Consider the following 23,382-nt stretch of genomic DNA (forward strand, 5'->3'; position numbering starts at 1 on the left):
TTTGATGGAAGTCTGTGTAAACACACTAAAGTCAAAATTTTATAATAAAATATAAACATATAATTTAAATGCAAATACTTATTATATCACACGAAAGTTTGATAAAAATAAATTAATTCGTATAATATCTGTTACGTTAGACACTTACGTTTTACCGTCAAATCGGCCTTCAGTACATTCTTGCCGAGGTCATTGCTAATCTCGCACTGCCATTGTCCAGCGTCATCCAAATTAACTCTATCGATCTCCAATTTATAAAGATCTCCTTCGTTGGTGATGTGAACTCTGCCGCAAGGCTTTACTTCCTTACCGTCGTGAAGCCAGCGAATTGCCGGCTTAGGAGTCCCGGATGCTTCAACCGTGTAAACTAGTGGAAGGGACTCGTATACCTCTTTGTCCTTGAAGGAACTGTCTTTTAAGGTAGGTGATGCTGTAAAATTAATATTTTCATGTATTTTGATTTTATGTTCTCTGTTAAGTTGATTTTTTTTATTTTAAGTTATTATTATTATTATATTGTTGCTAACTTTAGTGATAAACCAAAGATCATATTTTAAGGATTTTCATCTTCGATAAAAAGTACAATGTACGATAAAATTTTAGGGATTTATTAAAAATATAGGTCTTGAAATTATCGGTCAACATCAATAAGCCTTTTAATAACCGATGAGACTTCTGATCAAAGCCGAAAAGGAAGCACCTCTAAAAAACACAAAAAAAGAATGTACAGTAACTTGTGCCCAGATGGCAATATGTACAGCAGATGTTATGGAAAAAAGATTTGTTTTAACATGGCGAATGGCTACTTACAAATTCAACTGCGAAGTGATGAGCTGCTACATGTGTGTCTTGTACAAGTGTGTAGTTTCTATACATACCTTGTATATTGAAGATTATGGTTTATTATTTTTTCGAACTCCAGAAAAAGCGAAACGTGCAAGCGATGTCATGCAGCTGTATAAAATTAAATTTACCTTGATGACATGATGATACTTCCCGTTGATCTAGATTCTCGTCAGGAACGCGCCCCAAGTATTAGTATGCCAGAAGGGAATGTTATTACGCATGCGCGCTAAAACAAACATACGACAGAGCATTAGTCGAGAACATGGACTTACATTAACGGGACATTTAATTTGCCAATGTAAAGTAATAACTTGTCAGAAATATAAAGTTGAATACCGTAGATTATGTCAACAAAGAAAAATAATATAATAAATTTTTTTACAAATCCGGTGAGTCATAACAAGTTACCACTAAAAATGGCGTGCAAATATTGGATTAAAGCAAAATATTGTTGTTATATCTCCGAACAGACATTGCGTAGCGTTACATCGTATGTCAGCCCCTTTTGCTTTGTCCGTTTCAAGTATTTTACGTTTTGCACAATTACCTTTTTCGTCTTCCTTATTTAGAATATCATCGAGGATGCTTCTCTGTCTCTGGCTTCGTTTCAACAGATCGTCCACTTGTTGGTCATTCGCTTCTTCCTGAACGCTAAACAATTTTGCCTCTCCCTTTCGTTTTCTTTCTACGGTCATTTCGGTTACGTCTTTTGTTAAGCTATCTAATTTTCTGTCAGGCCCAATGACTAACTCTTCAATAAGTCTATTTCTAACATCATCTACTTTACTTTTAATATTTTTAAATTCATTTTCGTCGAAATCTTTTGAGATGTGAATGAGTTTCTCTGTGATATCGTTTTCGAATACTTTTTCTGATTTTTCTTTGAGAATTAAGGATTCTTCATCACCTTTATTAGTGAAATAGTCCTCTTTGAAAGATGACTGACGTACATATGAGTCTTTACTGAAAACTTTTCTAGTATCGTCAATATCAAAGATAGATTTCGAAAGGTCTTCAATGGAAATTTCGCGTGATAAAGATTCATTGTGCCAGCTCATTTCATCCTCGGACATGGACATAATTGACACAGTTCTGTTGTTATAATTCTTAATGCCTCTCGTACTTTCCGCATCAGAATCAGTTTGAGGCTCTTCAATTATGCCGTAAGTTCCACGCCTGATGTAATCTGGTATGGTAAAATGACCCATTTCCGACAGCATATAACTATGGCTGGCTATTTCTTCAACTTCCAATGAAGTTGTATGTGGCTGATTTGGTTTTATAATCTTTCTACTTTCGAACTCGTCATCGTCCTCATAATAAACAGTGCTCGATGTCATTTTATGTAAAGTGTGCGTTTCAGCGGGACCTAACATTTGAAATAGTTTATTGATATTATTTAACTATGCTTTTTAAATGATTAAAACATTTCATGTTAGACGTGCTTTGTGACTAATGCGTTAGGTTTAACAGTGAGAATAAATAATTAATAGCAACATGTTTTAATGTAATTTTAATGATGAAGTTAGACTGAGGAAGACAGGTAGGAAGCCAAATACTGACCTGTGACGATAGCACCATGAGACCTGCTGCTGCTTACTTTAGACATTATGATAGATCCATCGTCACCTTTCTTGAAAGTAGTTACTGTTTCAAAAACTCGTCCTAAACAACAAATCACACAATAGAACTGTTAAAAACACTGGTTAAAAGCATGCAATTGTTGTACGCGAAAACGAGGCGTCCTCGCATTCTAAGCTGTTGGCTGAAGAAAAGCATTAAGCGTTTTATACCTTCGACTTCAGCACTTAATGGTTCTTCTGAAACAGACTCTTTTTTCAAAGATTTACGTTTGGATGATTTGAGTTCTTCATCCAGAGGTACTTCTTCTATTGATTCAGGTTTTGTGACGCTTGTATCACCGATTTTCTTTTCAACGATCACCTCTTCAACGATAGGTTTCTTGATCTTTTCATTGTGGTTTTCATCCCAAATGCTTTTTTCCTCAGCTACTTCAAGCGGAGTGCTGGATTTTGAGCCTTTGTCGACTTTTTCACTGTTTACTTCTGCCACTTTAGGTTTCTTTGATGATTTGCTGTCACTATCATCCCAAAAAGATTTCTCTTCGGATATTTCTGGCTCTGTGACAGATTCATTTGCTTTATCACGGCGTGGAGTTTCAACTTCATCAATAACAATATTTTTTGTATTTTCCTCTTTACGATCGTCATCCCAAATAGACTTTTCTTCTATGACTTCTGAGATAGATTTTCTACCTTTCTTCTTCACAGGTTTATCGGTGTCTTCGAATGTTACTTTCTTTGGTTTTTCGTCATCACCTACATCATCCCAAAATGATTTCTCTTCCACTGTATCCGGCTCTGAAAGCGACTTACGACCCTTACTTGGCTTGGGAACTTCAGATTCTTCAATGATTGGTTTTTTAGCTTTTTCGGCATCATCATCCTCCCAAATAGATCTTTCTTCGATTGTTTCCGATGCTGATTTTTCTTTTTTTGCACTAAGTTTTTGTGTTTTTTCAACTTCTTCTTCTAAAGGCTGTTTTGCCTCCGCATCAATTTCACTTTGCACTTCTTTCTTAGTGATTTTCGAGTGAACTTCCCCCGCTATTGAACTTTGAACTTCTTCCTCTAGAGGCTGTTTTGCCTTCGCATCGATTTCATTTTGCACTTCTTTCTTAGTGATCTTCGAGTGAGCTTCCACCGCTATTGAACTTTCAACTTTTTCCTCTAGAGGCTGTTTTGCCTTCGCATCGATTTCACTTTGCACTTCTTTCTTAGTGATCTTCGAGTGAGCTTCCACCGCTATTGAACTTTCAACTTTTTCCTCAAGAGGCTGTTTTGCCTTCGCATCGATTTCACTTTGCATTTGTTCCTTAGTGATCTTCGAGTGAACTTCCCCCGTTATTGAACTTTCAACTTCTTCCTCTAAAGGTTGTTTTGCCTTCGCATCAATTTCACTTTCCACTTCTTCCTTAGTGATCCTCGAGTGGACTTCCCTCGCTATTGAACATAACAAAAATGGAAACAATAATATTGGTTAATCATAAATGGGACGAATTTATTATTTTAAAAGTTGAAATGGTAAGGGTTGGTTTCAGTGGTTATGTATGGACGGATTCAGCACTCAGTCGCTTGAATGCTTCGATGTATAAGTAAATCTACCAAAACTATTGGTATCTAAAATTATCTACATCACAAAAACTAACGTGCTTTGGTAATCTAAGGTTCGCAGTCTACGTTAGGTCATACTATTACTTTACCATAAATCGTTTTCCAGCGGAGCTAGTTCTGTGTATGTAACAGAACCTGCTTACGAGGGGATGTCTTACCGAGGCTATGTGTCAGAGCGTAATGTGTACTTTTGTAAAACGTGTATTATACGTGTATTATAGTATTGCTGGAATCAAAACTACTATCATCAGTTCTACAAATCGTATCTGTTTTCAAAATGTTTTTGTGCAAGTGTGTTTTGTGTTGCGATGTACTCACTGTGGACTGTGACTGTACTCTTCGATGACACGCTTCCCATCTCATTCTCAGCTTTAACTTCGTATTCGCCACCGTCTTCTTCCTTCACTAATGTCACCGTGAGATGATAATTTTCGAGCCTGCAAATATATTTTTGTAGTTATAAATAAATTAAACATGAATCAAATGTAATTATTTGATTTTTGATCGATAATATTTGATCTTATTTCGTTTTGTTCCATTCCATTTCATTTCTAGTGATTACAATTTCAAATAAATATGATCTTGATTTTTGTACTTTAATATAAAAATAGTGTATTATCAATCTTATAAAATGTTTCGGATCTGCGAAAATCCTTTAAAACTTTTTTTTTATACAGATAAGTTTCAAGTGTGTGTAAGCATGTCTGTAAGTCATGTAGTGCTTGCTCTCCTTCAAATAATGAACTTATTGTATTGAGGGGTGCAGTTTCAGCGACATTTCGCTTAGCACGTGACATTTATCTTTGTATTTAAGATCTGTTTTATTTCATATTAGCATCAACAATTCGATGCTTTTAAATGAACATCAATTATTTTTACACCATTCAAATAGCTGAAGTTTATTTTTCATTATATTTTTTCCAAATTTTAATCATTTATTGGCCCCCCTGTAAATAAATTAAATCGCACCTTTTCTTTCAGCCTTTCACCCCTCGATATGGTCTCGATATGATAAGTACTCATAACTATCATACCTAGTATGTTTTTCATGGATATCGACAGCTGAAGTTTTATGTTAAAAGTTAAAACCGATTACAGAAACTTCACAGTACGGCTATAAATAATTATCAAGATTTATGTTTGTACCCACCTCTTAGTGTCTCTTTCTATTTTAATTCTGGCATCAGTAGTGACTTCTTTTCCATCTTTAAACCAGCGAACCTTGGGTTCCGGGCTGCCCTCAACTTCCACATCAAGTTTTAGGGTCTGACCTGCGTCGACGGTCATATCCACCAGGCTCTTAGTGAACCGGGGTTTTCCTGAACAGTAATAGTGACCGGTTTAAGAAGGTATATAGTACTGATGTACCTATGTAATATATGTAACTTGTAGGGAACTAACTGAGTTAATTATATATTTAGATTATATTTCAATCATCGATTTCCTCTTCATCACTTAGTAGTAAACAGTCTTTCATTTTCCAAGTCATCTAGATTCGATGCGTTTGTGTAAACTTAGTTACAAACGAATCTCTATGGCACAAGTTCTTCTTGCCAATTACCAAGTACCTTTAGGAACAAATGACGTCACTCGTGGTAGGACGTCTTATGAGTCTGCACGAGTAGGTACTACTACCCTATCTATTTCTACTGCGATTCAGTAATGTATTTCAGTCTGAAGGGCGGGGCAGCCGTTATACTGTAAAAACTGAGACCTTAGAACTCATGTCTCAAGGTGGGTCGCGCCATTTACGTTGTAGTTGTCTATGGGCTCCGGTAACCACTTAACAGCAAGTGAGCTGTGAGCTCGTTCAACTATCGAAGCAATAAAAAAATTAATAAAAATTACATAAAAGTCGTAAACGTAACATATCACATAATAAAAAGATGACATCGAACTTACTGTTAACAGTGAAAGTTGCCTGGCAGGAGTCATCCCCCAGTTCGTTGGAAACTTTACATGTGTACTGTCCGGAATATTCAGCCGACACTTCCTTGAGGATCAACTTGTGCGTGTTGCCGCTATCCACGCGAGTGAACACAGACTTCTTTTCTGTGACCTCCACGTCTCCCAAGTACCTGGATAAAAATGGGTCTCTTTTAAAAAAATGATGAATAGATGAAGTGATTTTATTTTTCTGTGATTAGAGCATAAAATCCAAGAATATTTAAAAAAAGAATCTAATTTAAAAAAAAGAAGCCAATATTTAAAAAAAAGATATGCCCGCTGAGTTTCTTGCCAGTTCTTCTCAGGACGGAGGCTAGTCTTTGTGAATTGGCGGTAGTTCTTTTTGACGTTCAACAAGTATGTACTTTTTTTTTATTGCCTTTGTAGGCAGACGAGCATACGGCCCACCTGATGGTGAGTGGTTACCGTCGCCCATGGACTTCAGCAATGCCAGGGGCAGAGCCAAGCCGCTGCCTACCGAAAACTTACTTTACTTACGAAAACATACTTTCATTTATGTTGAATAAAAAAAAATTGATTTGATTTGATTTGAATATTTATCATGAGAACTGAACGGAAATACGCACGGATTTAAACACTTTATGGCTTCAGCTATGAGCATGGAGGATAGAGCTAAAGAGTACCATCTCAGTATACTAAAAAGTTTACGCCACAGTAGCAAGTAGAAGGAATTTAAAAAGAGCACCATTAACTGTAAAACTTCACTTGAATCGGGCACGCTTCACTCTGTTTAAAACTGTTATATTCATATCATTTCCACTTCTCCATAGACACAGCCCACTGAGTTTCTCGCCGGATCTTCTCAGAGGGTCGCGTTTTCGATCTCTCTTCGATCTGCTCTTGCCAGGGTCAGTGTTAGCAACTCTCCGGTTTGAGCCCCGTGAGCTCACCTACATGTTAGGGCGAAGCTGAAATAGCCTCTCAAGGCCATCAGCATAGGTAGGAAAAGAAAAAAACTTCCTCCACTAATTCTATTTCGCTGTATTTTCGAAAAATAATAACTTGCTCTTTACAGTTGGACACTTTTTATACTTATCCCCTATACAAGATGGTGTTCCTTATATTCACCCTCCATAGCTATGAGGGAGACAGTTGTCAAAATGTCGTAACGCTAAACCTAAGCTTTGGTCAAAGACCAAATTAAGAAACTAAACTAGGAAAACACCGGTATGTTTCTGATAGTTCAATATAAAATGAAACCATTCTGAGAAACAATATAAGGAAGACAAAGAGACAATTAATGAATCATCTATTTCATTCAAAGCCATATGCCAGTAACTAACGCATGTCTGAGCGCTATGATTACCTACCCTTATCAGCCCCTGTCTCGTCACTATCGGATATCTCAATCATAAGGAAGGTTCTACATCATCATCTCTCAGCAGCTGGTGTCTTCGTGCTGCTGATGCCAAAACTTAAGGAACTTAAGTCGAGGAATGTTTATAAGCTAGTACTGACCATCGAATGGTGGGTTGCGGGAATGCATCAACGGCGACCGTGAACTCGACATTGACGTCACCCTCGCTGGCCGTGACGTCACGCAGGCGCTCCGTGAACACCGGACCGCAGCGGACGTTCAATGTGCTGACGTCACTCGCCTCGCCGTGCACGTTACGGACCTAAACGTAATCAAACAATTAATCTGTAAGTTTTTGATACGCTTTTATTAGCTTCAGACGTATGTTAGTATGTAACGGAATCTTTGAAGATGATTTTGACCCCCTTCAAAACATTGGATTAACTCGAAATTTGGTATACTTATTAAGGACCGATGACAAATCAATATTAAAAAAAAAATTGAAAAAAGAAATAATAAAAACTAAAAATAAATAATAGTTTAAAAAAAAAAACAAAATACGCTTATATAAAAATCCAACTAAGAAATAGAAAATTTAAATTAAAATAGTGTAAGAAAAAATGATTTTACTGTAAAAAAAACGTGGGGTGCTTTGCAGGATATTACCGAAATACTTTCCACAATACGTAAACTACAATAGGTACATACGTGATTTGTTCCCAGTTATTTATTTGTCGATTTTTGACATCAACGTCACCACTTTAGACATGTCATTATTGAATACGATTAATGTGAATTCAAATGCTCTTTGGATATCGCTCACCTCACAAGAATACTCTCCAGCATCAGCCCTTGCGGCAGACGTGATCACGAGGGAGTGAGCCGACCCGGATGATGAGATTTTCACCGTTGACGACTCCGTCAATTCCGTCTTATTCTTGAACCTGAAAGAAATCAATAACTAATTTGTTGACATTTTCATCAATATTTTTTCATGTTGATTCTACTCCGCCTCTGTCATATTGTGGCGGTAGCCATCGTACAATACAAGATACTTGACAGATTTCTGAATCTCGCTTACGACATTTTCCACACCAGCGTGCATATATATATTCCTGCCTATTTCTGCCATGTAGCAGTAATGCGTTTCGGTTTGAAGGGTGGGGCAGCCGTTGTAACTATACTTGAGACCTTAGAACTTATATCTCAAGGTGGGTGGCGCATTTACATTGTAGATCTCTATGCGCTCCAGTAGCCACTTAACACCAGGTGGGCTGTGAGTTCGTCCGCCTATCTAACCAATAAAAAATATTTTATACAAGTTCCGAGCAACAACATTTGGATCGTCGGTCTACCGAGCAATATCATCCGCTCGGTAGAAGATATTGCCTTCATCGTTAAGTATTCTACAATACCATAACAAAATCCTCAATCACTTAATATTTCAAACGATTTTCTTACCATTTGACAGTCGGTGCCGGTTCAGCTTCGGTTTCGATGCTGAAAGTGACTGTCTCCTTCTCGTCGACGACCTTGGAGCCGCCCAGCTTCTTCACGAGTCGGGGCGGTGACGTCACGTGCCATTGCCAGAACTCAGAGCATTGGTTCACTTCGTTCCTGAAAACAGACCAAAGATGTTATATTAGATGTGCTAACAAAAAAAAAACTAAGTTAATGTTTGGCACTCATTGATCATTTATAATTATTTAATTGTCCATAGTTATGTAGCCATAATCAGCCTACTACACAATAGCCGCTTTGTAACCAGATAACGTTAATAACAACACCATTGTTTAACTTTGGTAATTAGGATGAGATAACAAATGTAATGTTCCTTCTATTCCATACCCAGAAATAGAATAAGATAAGCACCTCTTGTTTGTAAGATAGTATATGAGCACAATATATTTATGAATAAAACAGTCTTAAACTATCTTCTGCCTTGAACGGTAGTTCTGTAGTTTCGTTTTAAAAAGCCTTTTGCTCTGCCCCGTATACATAACTCCATGTTATACTGTTTCTTTTTTTATAAAAAATTAGAATACGTATTTTGTCTAATTGTTTGACATAGCTTAAAATTAAATAAATACGTTTTTAAATATAAAAAAAAAAATATGTGTGCAATTCACACGTGGTAGAAGTGAAACCTTCCAAAATTAAAATACAATTATCCTAAACGTCTTAAGTATATGTAAAATTTTGTCATTAGTAAATAATTGTAAGGTAGCGCCCTCTGTGAATTGATATTTTAATTTCACGTATAATCCTAAATTAAAATTCACTACAAGAGCTTTCATACACACGTTAGTATTAAAAAATCTCACAGATGGCGCTGTATTAAATAGTATGTATATTTCTGTCTCATTCTTTGCTGGCTTCATCCTACACATTTTTGTATTTGTGCTCTTACCTGTCGTTTTTTCCGTTGCATCCGGTTTGAAATCACAACGATTCTAAAGAAGTTTTCACTTCAAAAAAAAACTAATTTCTTTTAAATATTCGTAGGTTGAATGAGAATCCTATGGAAATAAGTGATGGGGGTGGTAATGTTGAATGTAATGGTTGGTAATGTGTAAGTGGAGGAAGAGTTGGTCGGAAAATGTACAAAACGTTTTTCAAAATATGATAGATTGGTTGAAACATCGACAAGATAAAATCTGTCAGCTACTTTTTAATGATATATTTGAAATACATCTTTTAGTTTTCCTTTTCTTTCTGTGAAATGTTGTCTAGATTAACTATTTAAGAATGGTTGATTATGGATAGTTCAGTGCTACCGTGACACAAAATCATGAGTTTGTTTAGTTTAATAATTTCACAGTTCTTATTAAAACTGTCTAAAATATCTTAACAAAACTGAGTACAAAGTCGAATTATGATTTAGTTTTTGTTTTAAAAGAAAGGTACGGTACATCTTTAAAATGACATATTCGAATCAGGGAGCAAAATGGAATCAAACTATGAATGTGTATAATAAAAAAACATACTTAGCTACTACAGAATACGATCCAGTGTCGGTCAACTTGGCATCTTTAATTGTGATCTTGTATATTTCCTCACTCTCTTTAACGATTTGTATGCGTTCAGAGCTCTTGATTTCAGTTCCGTCCTTGTAGAATGTCAGGTCTGGTGAAGGTGTTCCTTCCACTTCTATTATGACGGTGTGAGTCGTGCCGACCTGGGTAGGGGTTCATTATCATTGTTAGTTTTGGGCGAACAAAACATCACTACATAGTATAAACAAAGTCGCTTTCTCTGTCCCTATATCCCTATATGTATGCTTAAATCTTTAAAACTACGCAACGGATTTTGATGCGGTTTTTTTAATAGATAGGCTGAATCGCGCTTACGACATTTTCAAGATAAGCTTGCATATATACAAGTTCCGAACAACAATATTCGGACCGTCAGTCTACCGAGTAATATTACCAGTTCGGTGGAAGATTTTTCCTTTCGTCGTTAATCATCTCCAAACTATTTATACAAGATCCAAAAACCCAGATTTTTTTAAAGCAAATAAACAGCCACGTGTTACCATGCAGGTTTGATTTTCGATCTTCTTCTTAAATTTCGGCGGCGCCTTCACCACTAGGTTCATGGTGGAAGTGTCTTCACCGAGCTCATTGCTGGCCGTCACCTGGTACTCTCCGGCATCTGCTGACGTCACGTTCTTTATCACAAGAGACATGCTCTCTTCATCCTCGTACAAGAACCTGGTCAACAATTAATAAGAGAGATTTATCAGTGAAACAAATTTAAATCTGGTTGCTGAAACCTGGTGGTAGAACCTTTTCTGAGTCTGCACGGGTAGGTACCACCGCCCCGCCTATTTCTGCCGTGAAGCAGTAATGCGTTTCGATTTGAAGGGCGAGCAGCCGTTGTAATGAGACCTTAGAACTTATATCTTAAGGTGTGTGGTGCATTTACGTTGTCGATGTCTATGGGCTCCAGTAACCACTTAACACCAGGTGGGCTGTGAGCTCGTCCACCCATGTAAGCAATAAAAAAAAACCTGAATAAACTATTCAGACTTAGTTAGTCTGAATAGTTTCTTCAGGTTTTTTTTTGTTCTAAAACACTAGAGATGGGTGGTACTAGGTAAATCAGATACTAATATAGGTCTACCTGTTCCTAATCTTAAGAGATACCTAATCCAAATACCTAATCCACATGGTCTTCCTAATCTCATTCACAACCAATACTTTACGTGGCAAGCAATCTCAATCTGCCTATTCCTAATCTCAAGTTCTGATTTCGTTATTAGGATTTGACTAATGTGATCGTTGGATCATTATTTGAACGATTAGGATTAGGCATTTAGGGATTGTGAGATACGTTGCAACGTGTAACTGAGTGAGATAGCCCAGAATTAGGTGCAGCCTAATCTCGGAAAATACCTAATACTCGGGTCTGTTCTAATAAATCTGACTCATCTCTATAAAAAACCTTTTTTCGGATAGGGGGTCGAACCTCATACGAGGTGTTGTCACCTCGGGGGCACGCGAGGTATGTGAGACTTTCCAGTCCGCAGATGTCGGAAGCAGACCGCGGGCCCTACGATGTTTTTAGGGCCCTACTCAACCAGGACTCCCCTTGGACTCTCTCACCCGACTTCCGATCTTCGCCAAATATAAAAGAGTGTTACTGATTTTTACAGCATTATATTGATCTCACGACCAGCCTGATATTATTACAAGATTTTAGTGATACACCAAACTGAGTGGTAGATTATGAAAGCCTTTTATCTACTGTGAAGTCTTAATTAGGAATGAAATTTCAAAGGACACTTTACGGTGTACTTACTTATGTCTGGTGTCTGGTTCCACCACCTTCCCGTCATGCTTGAACACGACACTCGGCTTCGGGAAGCCCTTGCATTGTAGCTCCAGCATGGCCGAGGCGCCCATCGAGACGATAGCGTCCCGATGCTCGATCACCAGGGTCGGCTTCTCTGGCTCCCGGTGAAGTTCGTTCACGGCACCTTTATTTGAACGTCTTCTTTGAGGTTTTGGTAAAATATTTGTATCCAACAAATAACACGCTTGAAATTAAAGACCCAGCAGTTTTAATTGTATTTAAGTACTAGCCCTTAATTTTCTATTATATAATAGTCTTTACGTTGAGGTAGCGGCGTGAGTAACTTAAGAGTTTTAATGACATGTCCTGTCTGCTCAAACCAAATAATTGGCTCCAAAAATATGTACATATTATGTTATTTAGTGGAATAAGAGGATTGAAAATTTATAGTAAAATATTTTTTTTATTGCCCCTGTAGGCAGACGAACACCTGGCCCACCGGATGGTGAGTGGTCACAGTCGCCCATGGACTTCAGCAATGCCAGGGACCGAGCCAAGCCGCTGCCTACCGTGAAGTACTCTCCACAATTCTCGATTGAAGAAGGACATGTCATAGCGATCGGGGAGCACCGTGGAGGGGAGCTCATTCCAAAGCCGGATGGTACGTGGCCAAAAAAGATATCTAGAAACGCACTGTGGATGACCGCAGTGGCTCCAGGTAATATGGATGAACTCTACACCGATGGCGGGCGGTGCGATGGTAAAAACGAGATGATGGAATCATCTCAAACAATGCCTCAGAGCACTTTCTTTTCTTTTAGATGAGCAATTTCTTTTAGGTTTTTATACATTTTATATACTGCAAACGTTTTGCAGAATAGCGACATTCACCTTAAATAGGTTACATCTAAATACAGTTCAAAATGCATGGTTCATTGATATATTGCTATGACGATGCGTGTTTCTCTACGTGCATTTCATAAGCCTTGAAGCGAACGATAGCCAAATATTAAAGCCGAACAACATCGACAACTAGAAACCAACGAACGAACATCTATTGTCAGTGTCAACGTGTAATTATTGAATCTCATAAATATGAATTTAGCTATAATTGAGCTTAAGATAATTTAACATAAACCTTAATCGCGCAAGCAACAGTTTTAAGGAATCTTATAAACTCCCATTCGCTCATTGATACAGTTACAAGCCTTGCGAAGTTTTTAATTGATTATTTAAACAAATTAGTTACCGTGTAATTACTTAATATTTTACTGATGACACCTTTTGTGAGTCCGCACAGATAGGTACCACCACCCTGCCTATTTCTGCTGTGAAGCAGTAATGCGTTTCGGTTTGAAGGGTGGGGCAGCCGTTGTAACTTATATCTCAAGGCGGGTGACGCATTTACGTTGTAGATGTCTATGGGTTCCAGTAACCACTTAACACCAGGTGGGCTGTGAGCTCGTCCACCATCTAAGCAACAAAAAAAAAGCAAAGAAATGAACTATAAGCTCGGAGCCATTTAGAATTCTGTGCAAGTCAGACGCGTCTTCGGCTAAAGCAGTATATCGTTGCCGGCAGAGGCTTAGATATGCTGACGTCCATGAACGATGACCATGCTCACACAGCATCAAATGGGCCATATGCTCATCTGCCAACAGTGGCCATAAAGAGGGCTTAGTATACCGAGGTTGGCTTAATGCTTATCCTATCTATTTTTGCTTGCTATTAAAAAAACTAGTTTCAACTGGTTATAACCTTATAAGGTGCAATTTCAAGGACTCATTAAAGACACGTTGACAAGGAGGCAAGATACCTAGAAAGTGATGGCGCGAGAAGTACAGGTCGGTACTGCCGCCCGTGACATCTGATCAAAAACCCGGCGGTCAGTCTTTAGTGCAAACATACTATTCACATGGAGGCTTCACAAATTACCATGTAACGCTACGATTACACAGATACGCACACGCGCCCACACTCACACAATCACACACACACACATTTGTTATATATAATTATTAATACTAGAGGTCCCGCAGTAGTCGAAATTCGACTATAATTAATGGGAGTTGTAAGTTTGTACACTATTATGATTGTATTTTAAACTTCTATAATTACAAATTTCACCACTATAAAAAATATTAACAAAGACAAACAATATTTAATCTATTCTCAATTTGACAACAGACGTCAAGAACAAAAGTTTGACAATAAATACCTAGTATGCATGCGTGTGTGCGTCAAATACATGGTATGTAGTGTGTGTAATGTTTTCTTTATTGATTTAATGTATTTTTCATGCATTATTTAAACAAAATATTAGCATTGTGCACTTCTTCTCTATATTCTCTATAAGTGTGCAGATTTTCATACTCTTCCGTCCGCGCAATTTTCGTAAAAAGGGATACAAAGTTTTTGCTTCACGTATTGATATATAGATTGTAGTATATAACTTGTAATATTGTTGTATATACATATGCTTTAGCGGTAGGCAGCGGCTTGGCTCTGTCCCTATCATTGCTGAACTCCATGGGCGACGGTAACCACTCACCATCAGGTGGGCCGTATGCTCGTCTGCCTACAAGGGTAATAAAAAAAATTATTACGTGCTTTTATGGAAGAGTAGAGTCTCCTAGTACAGGCTTGCACGCTTAAAAGGAGATTCCAATCATTGTATTATTTTAACTCGCTTTTGAAAATAAAGTATTTTGAATACGACATAGAAGATAATTTTGTAATGATTTTAATCATAATATTCTTTGGATTGTTTGGATAGACAAACACCATAATAGTTTTCTTGATAAAATATAGGATTGTACACATATACAACATGAGTATGAGCTAACTGTACTAACTCAGTGATCTGAATCTAATTACGAGTGATTGAGTGTGTCTTTGTTTTTTGTTCGAATCATTTCGTTCTAAGCGAGCATTTCTGTTTAATTAAGTATTTTTTTTAACATTAAGAAGTAATTGTTTTTACATCGAAAATTATTAACAAAGTTATTTTTTATAATATCAAATGTCCATCGTAGCGCTTCATGGCTACTACAATATGTAAGGCCTTTGCTAAGTGAGAAAAATGTTCGAATATAGGTACATAGTTAGATTTTAACGTAGTCATCAAATTATTATTCGAAAATTTATATCTACTCTTTAATTATTTCAACAGTATTATGTGCAGTCTTCGAGAATGTATCGTGCGAAATGATATTAGTTTCAATCGGTCCATTAAAAAGAAATCTAAAATAAATTATTGGTCTAAGTCTGCGTGATGCTAATATATCTATTGCATGTATTAATAGGATTGTTCCCCATACTGATAAAATTAATTTGATAAGGTTCCATTAATTCTTTTTTTATTAGTGCAAATTTTTGAATACACGCTTCTTTTATGTAGTTTTGAAAAGGTTACAATTATTCGATTATTATTATTTGTTTATTTAAACTATCATACCTTGAACAGTAAGCTCGGCTGAGCAAGATATATTTCCTGTACTGGTCTTAGCCACACACGTGTACAACCCAGCATCCTCCGGCTTCACGTGCTGGAACACCAGCGCCAGGGAGTCTTCGTCGTCACCAAGAAGAACCTGCGAAGGTTAATTGAGGCCATCAGCGCAAAAACCCAATTTTATTTATTTATTTTTATTGCTTAGATGGGTGGACGAGCTCACAGCCCACCTGGTGTTAAGTGGTTACTGGAGCCCATAGACATTTACAACGTAAATGCGCCACCCACCTTGAGGTATAGGTTGTAATGGTCTCAGTATAGTTGCAACGACTGCCCCACCCTTCAAGCCGAAACCCATTACTGCTTCACGGCAGAAATGGTAGAGTTAACATTGTTATTTGTATTTTGACATTCAACAAGTGTGTCATACTGACATCTAAGTTGAAATAAATGATTTTGAATTTGAATTTGAATTGAATTAAATAGGCGCGGTGGTGGTACCTATCCATGCGGACTCATATGAGGTCCTACCACCAGTAAATTATTCTTATATTCAAGCTTATAGGACGTATATTGGAATTTATTTTAAATATATTAAATTTAGATGCAAAACCGACCTATCCATAGCTTCACCCATAAATAAGAGATAACTTTGTAAACTGTTTTTTTGCGCGTATTGCTTTTTTGCATACTCAAATTCAAATTCATGAAATTTCAAATCTATTTGCCTCCATATTAACTATGGTAAGTTTAGGCCAAATTTTCGCTGACGGCCTCAATTAATCTATGGATTTTCGTCGTAGCGATAAGAGCTGACGACTTCATCCGTTGTTACTTGTAACGATTCAATGTCTGGATATTGGATTGGTAATTCCGCTACCCATATATATTTACCGAAAGTTATGGAGGTCGGATAGCCTTTAAGCCAGACTGCGTGATTTCTTGGCAACCGCATGGAACTAACAAGATGGTAAAACCTTTTCGTAAGGATAGCTATTGATATTCTATTACGAATTTTATTTTATTTGTTTTTACTCTTTTTTCATTATTTCTCTTTGTAGAAACCATTGAATCAATGTCAACTCATCTATTAACAGGTTAAGGTCCCTGTGGGTGGATACTATTACTTTGCCAAAAGAAAATTAGCGGTCCCTTGGGACCACCGCAACTCATTGAATATGTAAAAAACGCGGACCCCCATGGCTCATCTAGGCTAGTAGCTATAACATATTGAAAGGGGACCATTCGACAATACGATTGTATAATCAAAAAACTAAAAGCAAGAATAGCTTATTTGAGTAATTCTTTATCCATATGCATTTAATTACTTTTGGCCAAAATCGCAAAAAATCGCGGTCCTTAACCTGTTAAACTTTCAACGATGGATTGGATGACATATACTAGCGGAGTGCTTGATGAGTAGTAGTATTTACCTTGAATCGTTCTTCAGGATCGTAGGGCTGTCCATCTTTCTTCCACGTGAAAGCTGGCTTCTCGCCTTTAGCCAGCAGACCATCACCACCAGGAAGCAGTTCACCAAATATGTTTTTGTCATCTGGAAAATCACAAATCTTTAAGAGCTCTAATCCAAATGGTATCATACTTACTGGTGGTAGGACCACTTGTGAGTCCGCGCGGGTAGGTACCACCACCCCGCCTATTTCTGCCGTGAAGCAGTAATGCGTTTCGGTTTGAAGGGTGGGGCAGTCGTTGTAACTATGGTTGAGACCTTAGAACTTATATCTCAAGATGGGTGGCGCATTTACGTTGTAGATGTCCATGAGCTCCAGTAACCACTTAACATCAGGTGGGCTGTGAGATCGTCCACCTATCTAAGCAATAAAAAAAAAATGTATGGTTAGCAAATAAAGATATATTATTTTTCCTTAGATACGATTACACACATTTGCTTGAAATTACAAACCAAGTTCCACCAATGATCCTCACATTAGTCTACATACAGAATAGCGGACGAAATACTTTCAATGTTGGTCTTATTTACCCACTTCAAAATCATCAATAGAAATTAGGTTCACGATACGAAATGTAGTTTTTTTCTTTTCTTATATTAATAAGGATTTTTTGTCTAAACACGGTTGTATGTTGTGTATTTATTTGGGTCAAATTTTGCGAGCTAAATTAGAACCACTGCCTATTACCCTACGAAGTTGATTGGATATATCGTTCAGTTCGATGATGGAACCTTTTGAACGCTAATAATGAAGTTTTGCGTAGGCATTTAATCATGAAGGTCTATTTTAAGTTTTGTCATGACGTGGTTGCCGTAATCAGGGTTGGGTCCTGACTAGGGAACTCCTCGTTAATCTGAAGGATTGGCCAAGATTCTGATGAATTGCTTAATTTTATTTTATAATTATTGAACTATAACTAAAACTTATATTAAACGATAACTTTCTAAGTGCTACCAATAAAATCTTGTTTAGAAAATAGTTTCTTTTATGTACAAGTTAATTTAAACCATTTTCTTAATCTTCAATCCAAAAGCATTCTGTTTAGTAGTACTATTCAGTATTATATTATAGCTATAGCGGTCAAAAATATGATAACCACTTCTGCGCTACTTAAAAATGTCACCAATGCAATCCTGTACCTTATAGTAGAAACATGTTGTGTGGCTATCGGACTACTCACCAACAACGGTAACTTTAGCTTCGGAAACGACGTCGCCGTAAATATTCATAGCCCTGCAGGAGTATTTGCCCGCATCGGCTGGAGTCACGTCTGGGATCACCAGTTCGTAGCAGCCACGGTCGGCGCGGGTCGTGATGATGGAGATACGGTCCGTATCCGACTTCGCCACGATCTCTTTGTCGTCGCGGTAGCTAACAAAACGGACAGAAATGTAGAGCATATTGCATGTCCTTGCGCGAAATAGCGTTTCTATCTAAAGGATTGGCCAAGATTCTAAAGCGGTCAAAAGTAAAGTTAAAATTTATAAATTAAACTTTTATCCTATATCAAGGCTATACTTTTGAGAGAAAAAAAAAAGTGCCTATGCGATCCTTATAAGACCTAAAAGTTACTTGACTGATTATATTGTGATATTTTTTAAACCAAAGCCATTCTAAGGGAAATTAAAACTTACAACTTAACTTCTGGGTTGGGATTGCCCTTGACTCTGATCATGAAACGCAAGTAGGTATTTTCCATGATCTCAGTGTCCTTCAAGGCTACTAAGAAGTACGGAGCGTTTAGAGCATTCCTCTGCTTTCTTTCTTCCGGCGTCACTATAATGAATTTTCAAAATCTTTAAAGCTATACAATGAACGATACCTACTTGAATAGATTTGTAAATGGAACAATTAACAAAATTGTTCATATGAATATTCGTTTTCAGTTTTAATATTAGGGAAAAGAAAGCATTAATTGTCGATATCTTATGCATTGATAGCTTCAAGCTTTAGAGAAAATAAGTGCGGACAAGTGCTCAAAAATAACTAAGTGCAAATTTATTACATCTATAAAGAAACTTAGATTGCGTACACATAAACTACGTGTTATCCGCTTTACAATGTTTTATTCGATGAAATCGCGATGACTCATGCACGAAATAACTTTGTTTGTTTAATAAAAATAGTAAAAATAATACTGAAAAGAAATAATAATTATTTTCGAGCTAGGGTGAGTTTGAATGTGAACCAAAAGAAACATTATGAGACTCAGAGTTCTATTGTCATTGAATTTACATAAAGCGTTTCATCTGATCCAACTATTCTATTTATCTCACCCTAAGCTCAAAGTGACGAAGTAGTAAGTTAGACTCACACTCGTGGACGACTAACTGAGCTGTGCAATGGGCGTTTCCTTTGACGTTTTCAGCTCGGGCTGTATAAACTCCAGAGTCATCTTCTCTGCAATGTTTCAGTTCAAGGCGGTGGCTGCCGTCTGGATCATATGATATGGAGCAACGGTCCATGAGCCGATCGGTAATCGGCTTGTTGTCCTTGAGCCAGGTCACATTCACCAAATCCGACGACTCACGTAGAACGCATTCGAAGACCGCGTTCTCACCAGCTGAGGATTCAGATTATTGTTAGGGGAGCTCGTACGGGTGTACTTAGATGATGTTATCGTTTATTGTAGAAAACTTTAAGTAATTATTCACTTTCGGACAAGATTTGTAATTCAACAGTGACGTGTTGTGATGTGTTCTGTGTACCGTACGAGCCCTGTTTGCATGTGAAGGTAAAAGCATCGTTAGCATAATGTGTCGTGTAAGTTAATGTACTACAAGCGTATGTACAAGCACTATAAGTGGATCTACTGCTAGTAAGAAGTGTTATAGTTCTACCTCCGCATACTTACGCTCGATGTTTTGGCCTTCGAGAGTTTTTGAGAACACTGGTCTTCCATCCTGAGCTTCAGACTTGGAAATAGACCTCTGTAATTCAGACTCTTCAGAATGTACGCCGTTGGAAATGGCTCGCTTAGAATATTTGCTCTCGTAGACTGAGCCTCCATTGCTAGAACTCTCGAAACTACTTTCTAACTTTGTAGATACACCGTCAACCTTATTGCCGTCATAACTGATTTGAGAGCTATATTTAGATGAACGTCCTTCAGCTTCGTATTTTGATTCAATGCCATACTTTGATGCAATACTGTCAATTTTACTAGACGTTTCAGATTCCACGCCATACTTAGACGAAACCATATCAACTTTGATGGAGCCCTCGGATTCTTTCCTATATTTAGAAGCAATACTATCAATTTTGCTTGTGGTTTCTGATTCTACTCCATATTTAGATGCGGTTCCATCAATCTTGCTTGCTTTTTCGGTATCAATTCCGTATTTATTAGCAATGCTGTCAATTTTGCTTGTAGTTTCTGACTCGATGGCATATTTTGATGCAATGCCATCAATTTTGCTGTTCGTTTCAGCTTCGACCCCATATTTAGAAGCAATACTATTGCGTTTGCTGCTGGAATCATAATCAATTCCGTATTTGGATCCGTCTACTTTGCTTTCATAGCTAGACTCAATGCCATATTTGGAACCTCCTTCTATCTTTGATGAGCTCGAGTACTTAGATTCGTAGCGCGAGGAGACTCCGCCTTCAGTAGATCCGCCAGTTTCATATCTCGCACTTTCGAGACGTGATCCGCTCTCGCGTCGTGAATATGATGATAGACCAGTGCTGTCATAAGTAGAGGACTCATATCGTCCACCAGTAGATGATTTTCTAGCGCTGCTGGAGTACTCTGCTTTGTAAAAATAAATAAAACGTTTCATTTTTATCTAGGGTAATGCTTATCAAAAATTATAAGTAAAAAACAAAATTATAATTTGTGTAATTACTGGTGGTAGGACGTCTTATGAGTCCGTACGGGTAGGTGCCCTGCTTATTTCTGCCATGAAGCAGTAATGCGTTTCGATTTGAAGGGTTGGGCAGCCGTTGTAACTATGATGAGACCTTAGAACTTATATCTCAAGGTGGGTGGCGTCATTTGCGTTGTAGATGTCTATGGGCTCTGGTAACTACTTAACACCAGGTGGGCTGTGAGATCGCGCACCAATCTAAGAAATAAATAAATAAAAACTGTACCTCCAGATATCCGCGAACTGCGGCTATACCTCGACATCTCGTCGTCACCAATCTCCTCTGTGGTTACAGTTTGACCGCCTGCAGAAGCGCTTTCCTCGTGTGCCTTTCCAACTAATTTTTTAACTTCTTCAGTAGCGTTTAGTTCAAATTCTTTGGATTCTTTAGCTACGCTCTCGAAATTGACAGTCTGTTCAGATTTTTGTTCAGATATTTCTATGATTTTTGTTTCTTGATTTAGGGCTGAAGCAGTCTCACTAATGGGTTCTTCTAATTTAACTTCTTGCAAAGTCTGTTGTCTTTGCACACTTTCTTCTATTGCCTCAGCTGTAGTAGGCTTTAAAACAGCGGTCGCTATCTGGTCTGCTGGGGGAGTTGTAGAATCTTTCTGTTCAAACGTTTGCAACGTTTCTTCAGTTTCGGAAACAGCTATCACAGTTTCAGAAACAGTTTCACTAAGAGATTCTGAAACTTGAATAACAGTTTCAGATGATTCTTTTGTTGTTTCTAATATTTCGTTCTCCGCTGTTTCTTTTGATATTTCAGGGATTTGTTTAACAGTTTCAAATGACTCGTCTGATCTCTCTTGTGTGTTTGTACACTCTTGAATGGCGTGGATTGGTTCTTCTTCTTCTCGAACTGTAATTCTATCTTCTGTTGAGATTTTTGTAGAGTCTTGTTCGAGAGATCTTATCTCTTGAAATGATTCTGTCGTTTCAACTACAGATGATTGCTTAGTAGTTTTTATTGATTTTTCAACATATTCTTCAGTCGTTTGAGACGCTTGAACAATTTGTTCTTCTACTTTTGCTTCTGTATGCTCAGTTTTCAAAGTTTGTTGACTTTCCAATTGTGATGTAACAGGTTCAGTCTCGGCGTTCAGAGCGCTTACAGTCACTGATGATTTAGTTTCTAAATCAGTTGTGACGTCACTTCTCACTTCAGTGTCGATTGCGCTAACGACAGATTCCTGGTTCTCGTTAAGAGAGAATACTTCTACGACTTCTGATTTGGAGATTTTAGTAGCAACTGTGCTCTCAACAGATGCTTTTCTTTTGACTTTTACTTGCTGGGAAGTTTCTTCTTTAACCGAAACCTGGGTGACTTCAATGTCTTCGGTGCGGGATCGTTTCTCTTTCACCTCTTGCTCTGCTTTAACGATAACCTCTTCTGTATGTTCGCGCTTCTTCTTCTTCTCTTCCGCAGTTTCTTTGGTTTCTACGGCCTGAAGAACTTGAAGGTCATCTGCTGCGTGTTCCGCAAGGGCAACTGCAAAAGGTATTAACGTGTTTTATCTCAACATGTCTATTTATATTATCCATATTTTTGATTGAAAAATTAAGCCTAGATATGAAAGCAAATAAATAAAATAAGACAAGTAAATGCCTTTTTTAAAGAATATCTTGTTTTAATCTTCAAAAGAAACAAAGTAGTAAAATTTTCGTTATTTTTAGACACTAAGTTGCCCTCACGGGTAAGTGGGGGCGAGAAAGATTATTGAAATCTAAATCTGAGTCCATTTCGGAAAGTTTGATGAAATGATTATGAAACTTTGATTTAGTTCCACTAGATATACCTTGTATGATGTACGTAGATCATACGTCTTGTTTTAGAGTGCGCGTTCCTTACTTTACTCCACGTAATATGGTTCGACATGATTTCGTTTCAATTTAAAACAACACACAATTACAAAATCCTTTTTCATCCAATTACGAAAGTAAAGCCGAGTTTTGAGCCCATAAATGATACATTTTAGTGGCATTGCGTTGGGACAGTTGTTAAAGTAAGTTTATCATCACGCACGTCACGCAAACGATATGATTTACAGGCCCATAATGTTTTCGAGATTTGTGACTTTATTACTTGGTGCCATAGTTCTAATTAGTTTGAACTTAAAACTGGATCTTTCACGATATCGTTGTTGCATGGTACGAGTGCGCGTGGCCATTAGTGTAACCCAATATTTACCGATGTCCGAAGCGTGTTTGTTGATTTCAGCCAACCAAGTATTCTTCACGTGCTCCTTGTGAGCACCGACGATCAAATCAAGCGGTGGATTTTTCTGGCGAAGTTCGAACTTCAATGGTTCTCCGGTCACTTCCTTCACTTCGACTTCGGGGAGCTAAGACACAGGGGTAACAATTGAAAATATAACTATATAAACAGCAGTAGAAAGAAAATTAAAAGAATTCAATATTTGCCACAATTATGGCCGAATTTTAGATTTAGAGGCATCACATTGTCGAAGATTCACTGATGTAA

At 37.5% G+C, this 23,382-nt stretch overlaps 1 protein-coding gene across 3 annotated transcripts in view; it reads right to left on the reverse strand.

The window, feature by feature from the left end:
* Positions 1-23,382, reverse strand: part of LOC101746244 (obscurin) — a 124,064-nt gene that overhangs the window by 35,619 nt on the left and 65,063 nt on the right. For 2 of the 3 annotated variants that reach the window (XM_062668513.1, XM_038010894.2), the window contains exons 4-25: positions 23,089-23,242; positions 21,124-22,389; positions 19,883-20,782; positions 19,343-19,591; positions 18,663-18,804; positions 18,209-18,399; positions 16,990-17,111; positions 15,560-15,695; positions 13,919-13,969; positions 12,109-12,286; positions 10,841-11,018; positions 10,293-10,483; positions 8,767-8,922; positions 8,129-8,249; positions 7,467-7,627; positions 5,943-6,118; positions 5,191-5,359; positions 4,359-4,477; positions 2,640-3,869; positions 2,410-2,511; positions 1,394-2,215; positions 149-430 (exon numbers count right to left, since the gene is read on the reverse strand). In XM_062668513.1, the coding sequence (XP_062524497.1) occupies positions 149-430; positions 1,394-2,215; positions 2,410-2,511; positions 2,640-3,869; positions 4,359-4,477; positions 5,191-5,359; positions 5,943-6,118; positions 7,467-7,627; positions 8,129-8,249; positions 8,767-8,922; positions 10,293-10,483; positions 10,841-11,018; positions 12,109-12,286; positions 13,919-13,969; positions 15,560-15,695; positions 16,990-17,111; positions 18,209-18,399; positions 18,663-18,804; positions 19,343-19,591; positions 19,883-20,782; positions 21,124-21,160 (5,713 nt within the window). In that variant the 5' untranslated portion in view covers positions 21,161-22,389; positions 23,089-23,242. The remainder of the gene's footprint in view (positions 1-148; positions 431-1,393; positions 2,216-2,409; positions 2,512-2,639; positions 3,870-4,358; positions 4,478-5,190; positions 5,360-5,942; positions 6,119-7,466; positions 7,628-8,128; positions 8,250-8,766; positions 8,923-10,292; positions 10,484-10,840; positions 11,019-12,108; positions 12,287-13,918; positions 13,970-15,559; positions 15,696-16,989; positions 17,112-18,208; positions 18,400-18,662; positions 18,805-19,342; positions 19,592-19,882; positions 20,783-21,123; positions 22,390-23,088; positions 23,243-23,382) is intronic. The other variant, XM_038010883.2, reaches the window with a different exon arrangement.

This window comes from Bombyx mori, chromosome 5 (assembly GCF_030269925.1).
Source record: "Bombyx mori chromosome 5, ASM3026992v2".
Lineage (NCBI taxonomy): Eukaryota > Metazoa > Arthropoda > Insecta > Lepidoptera > Bombycidae > Bombyx > Bombyx mori.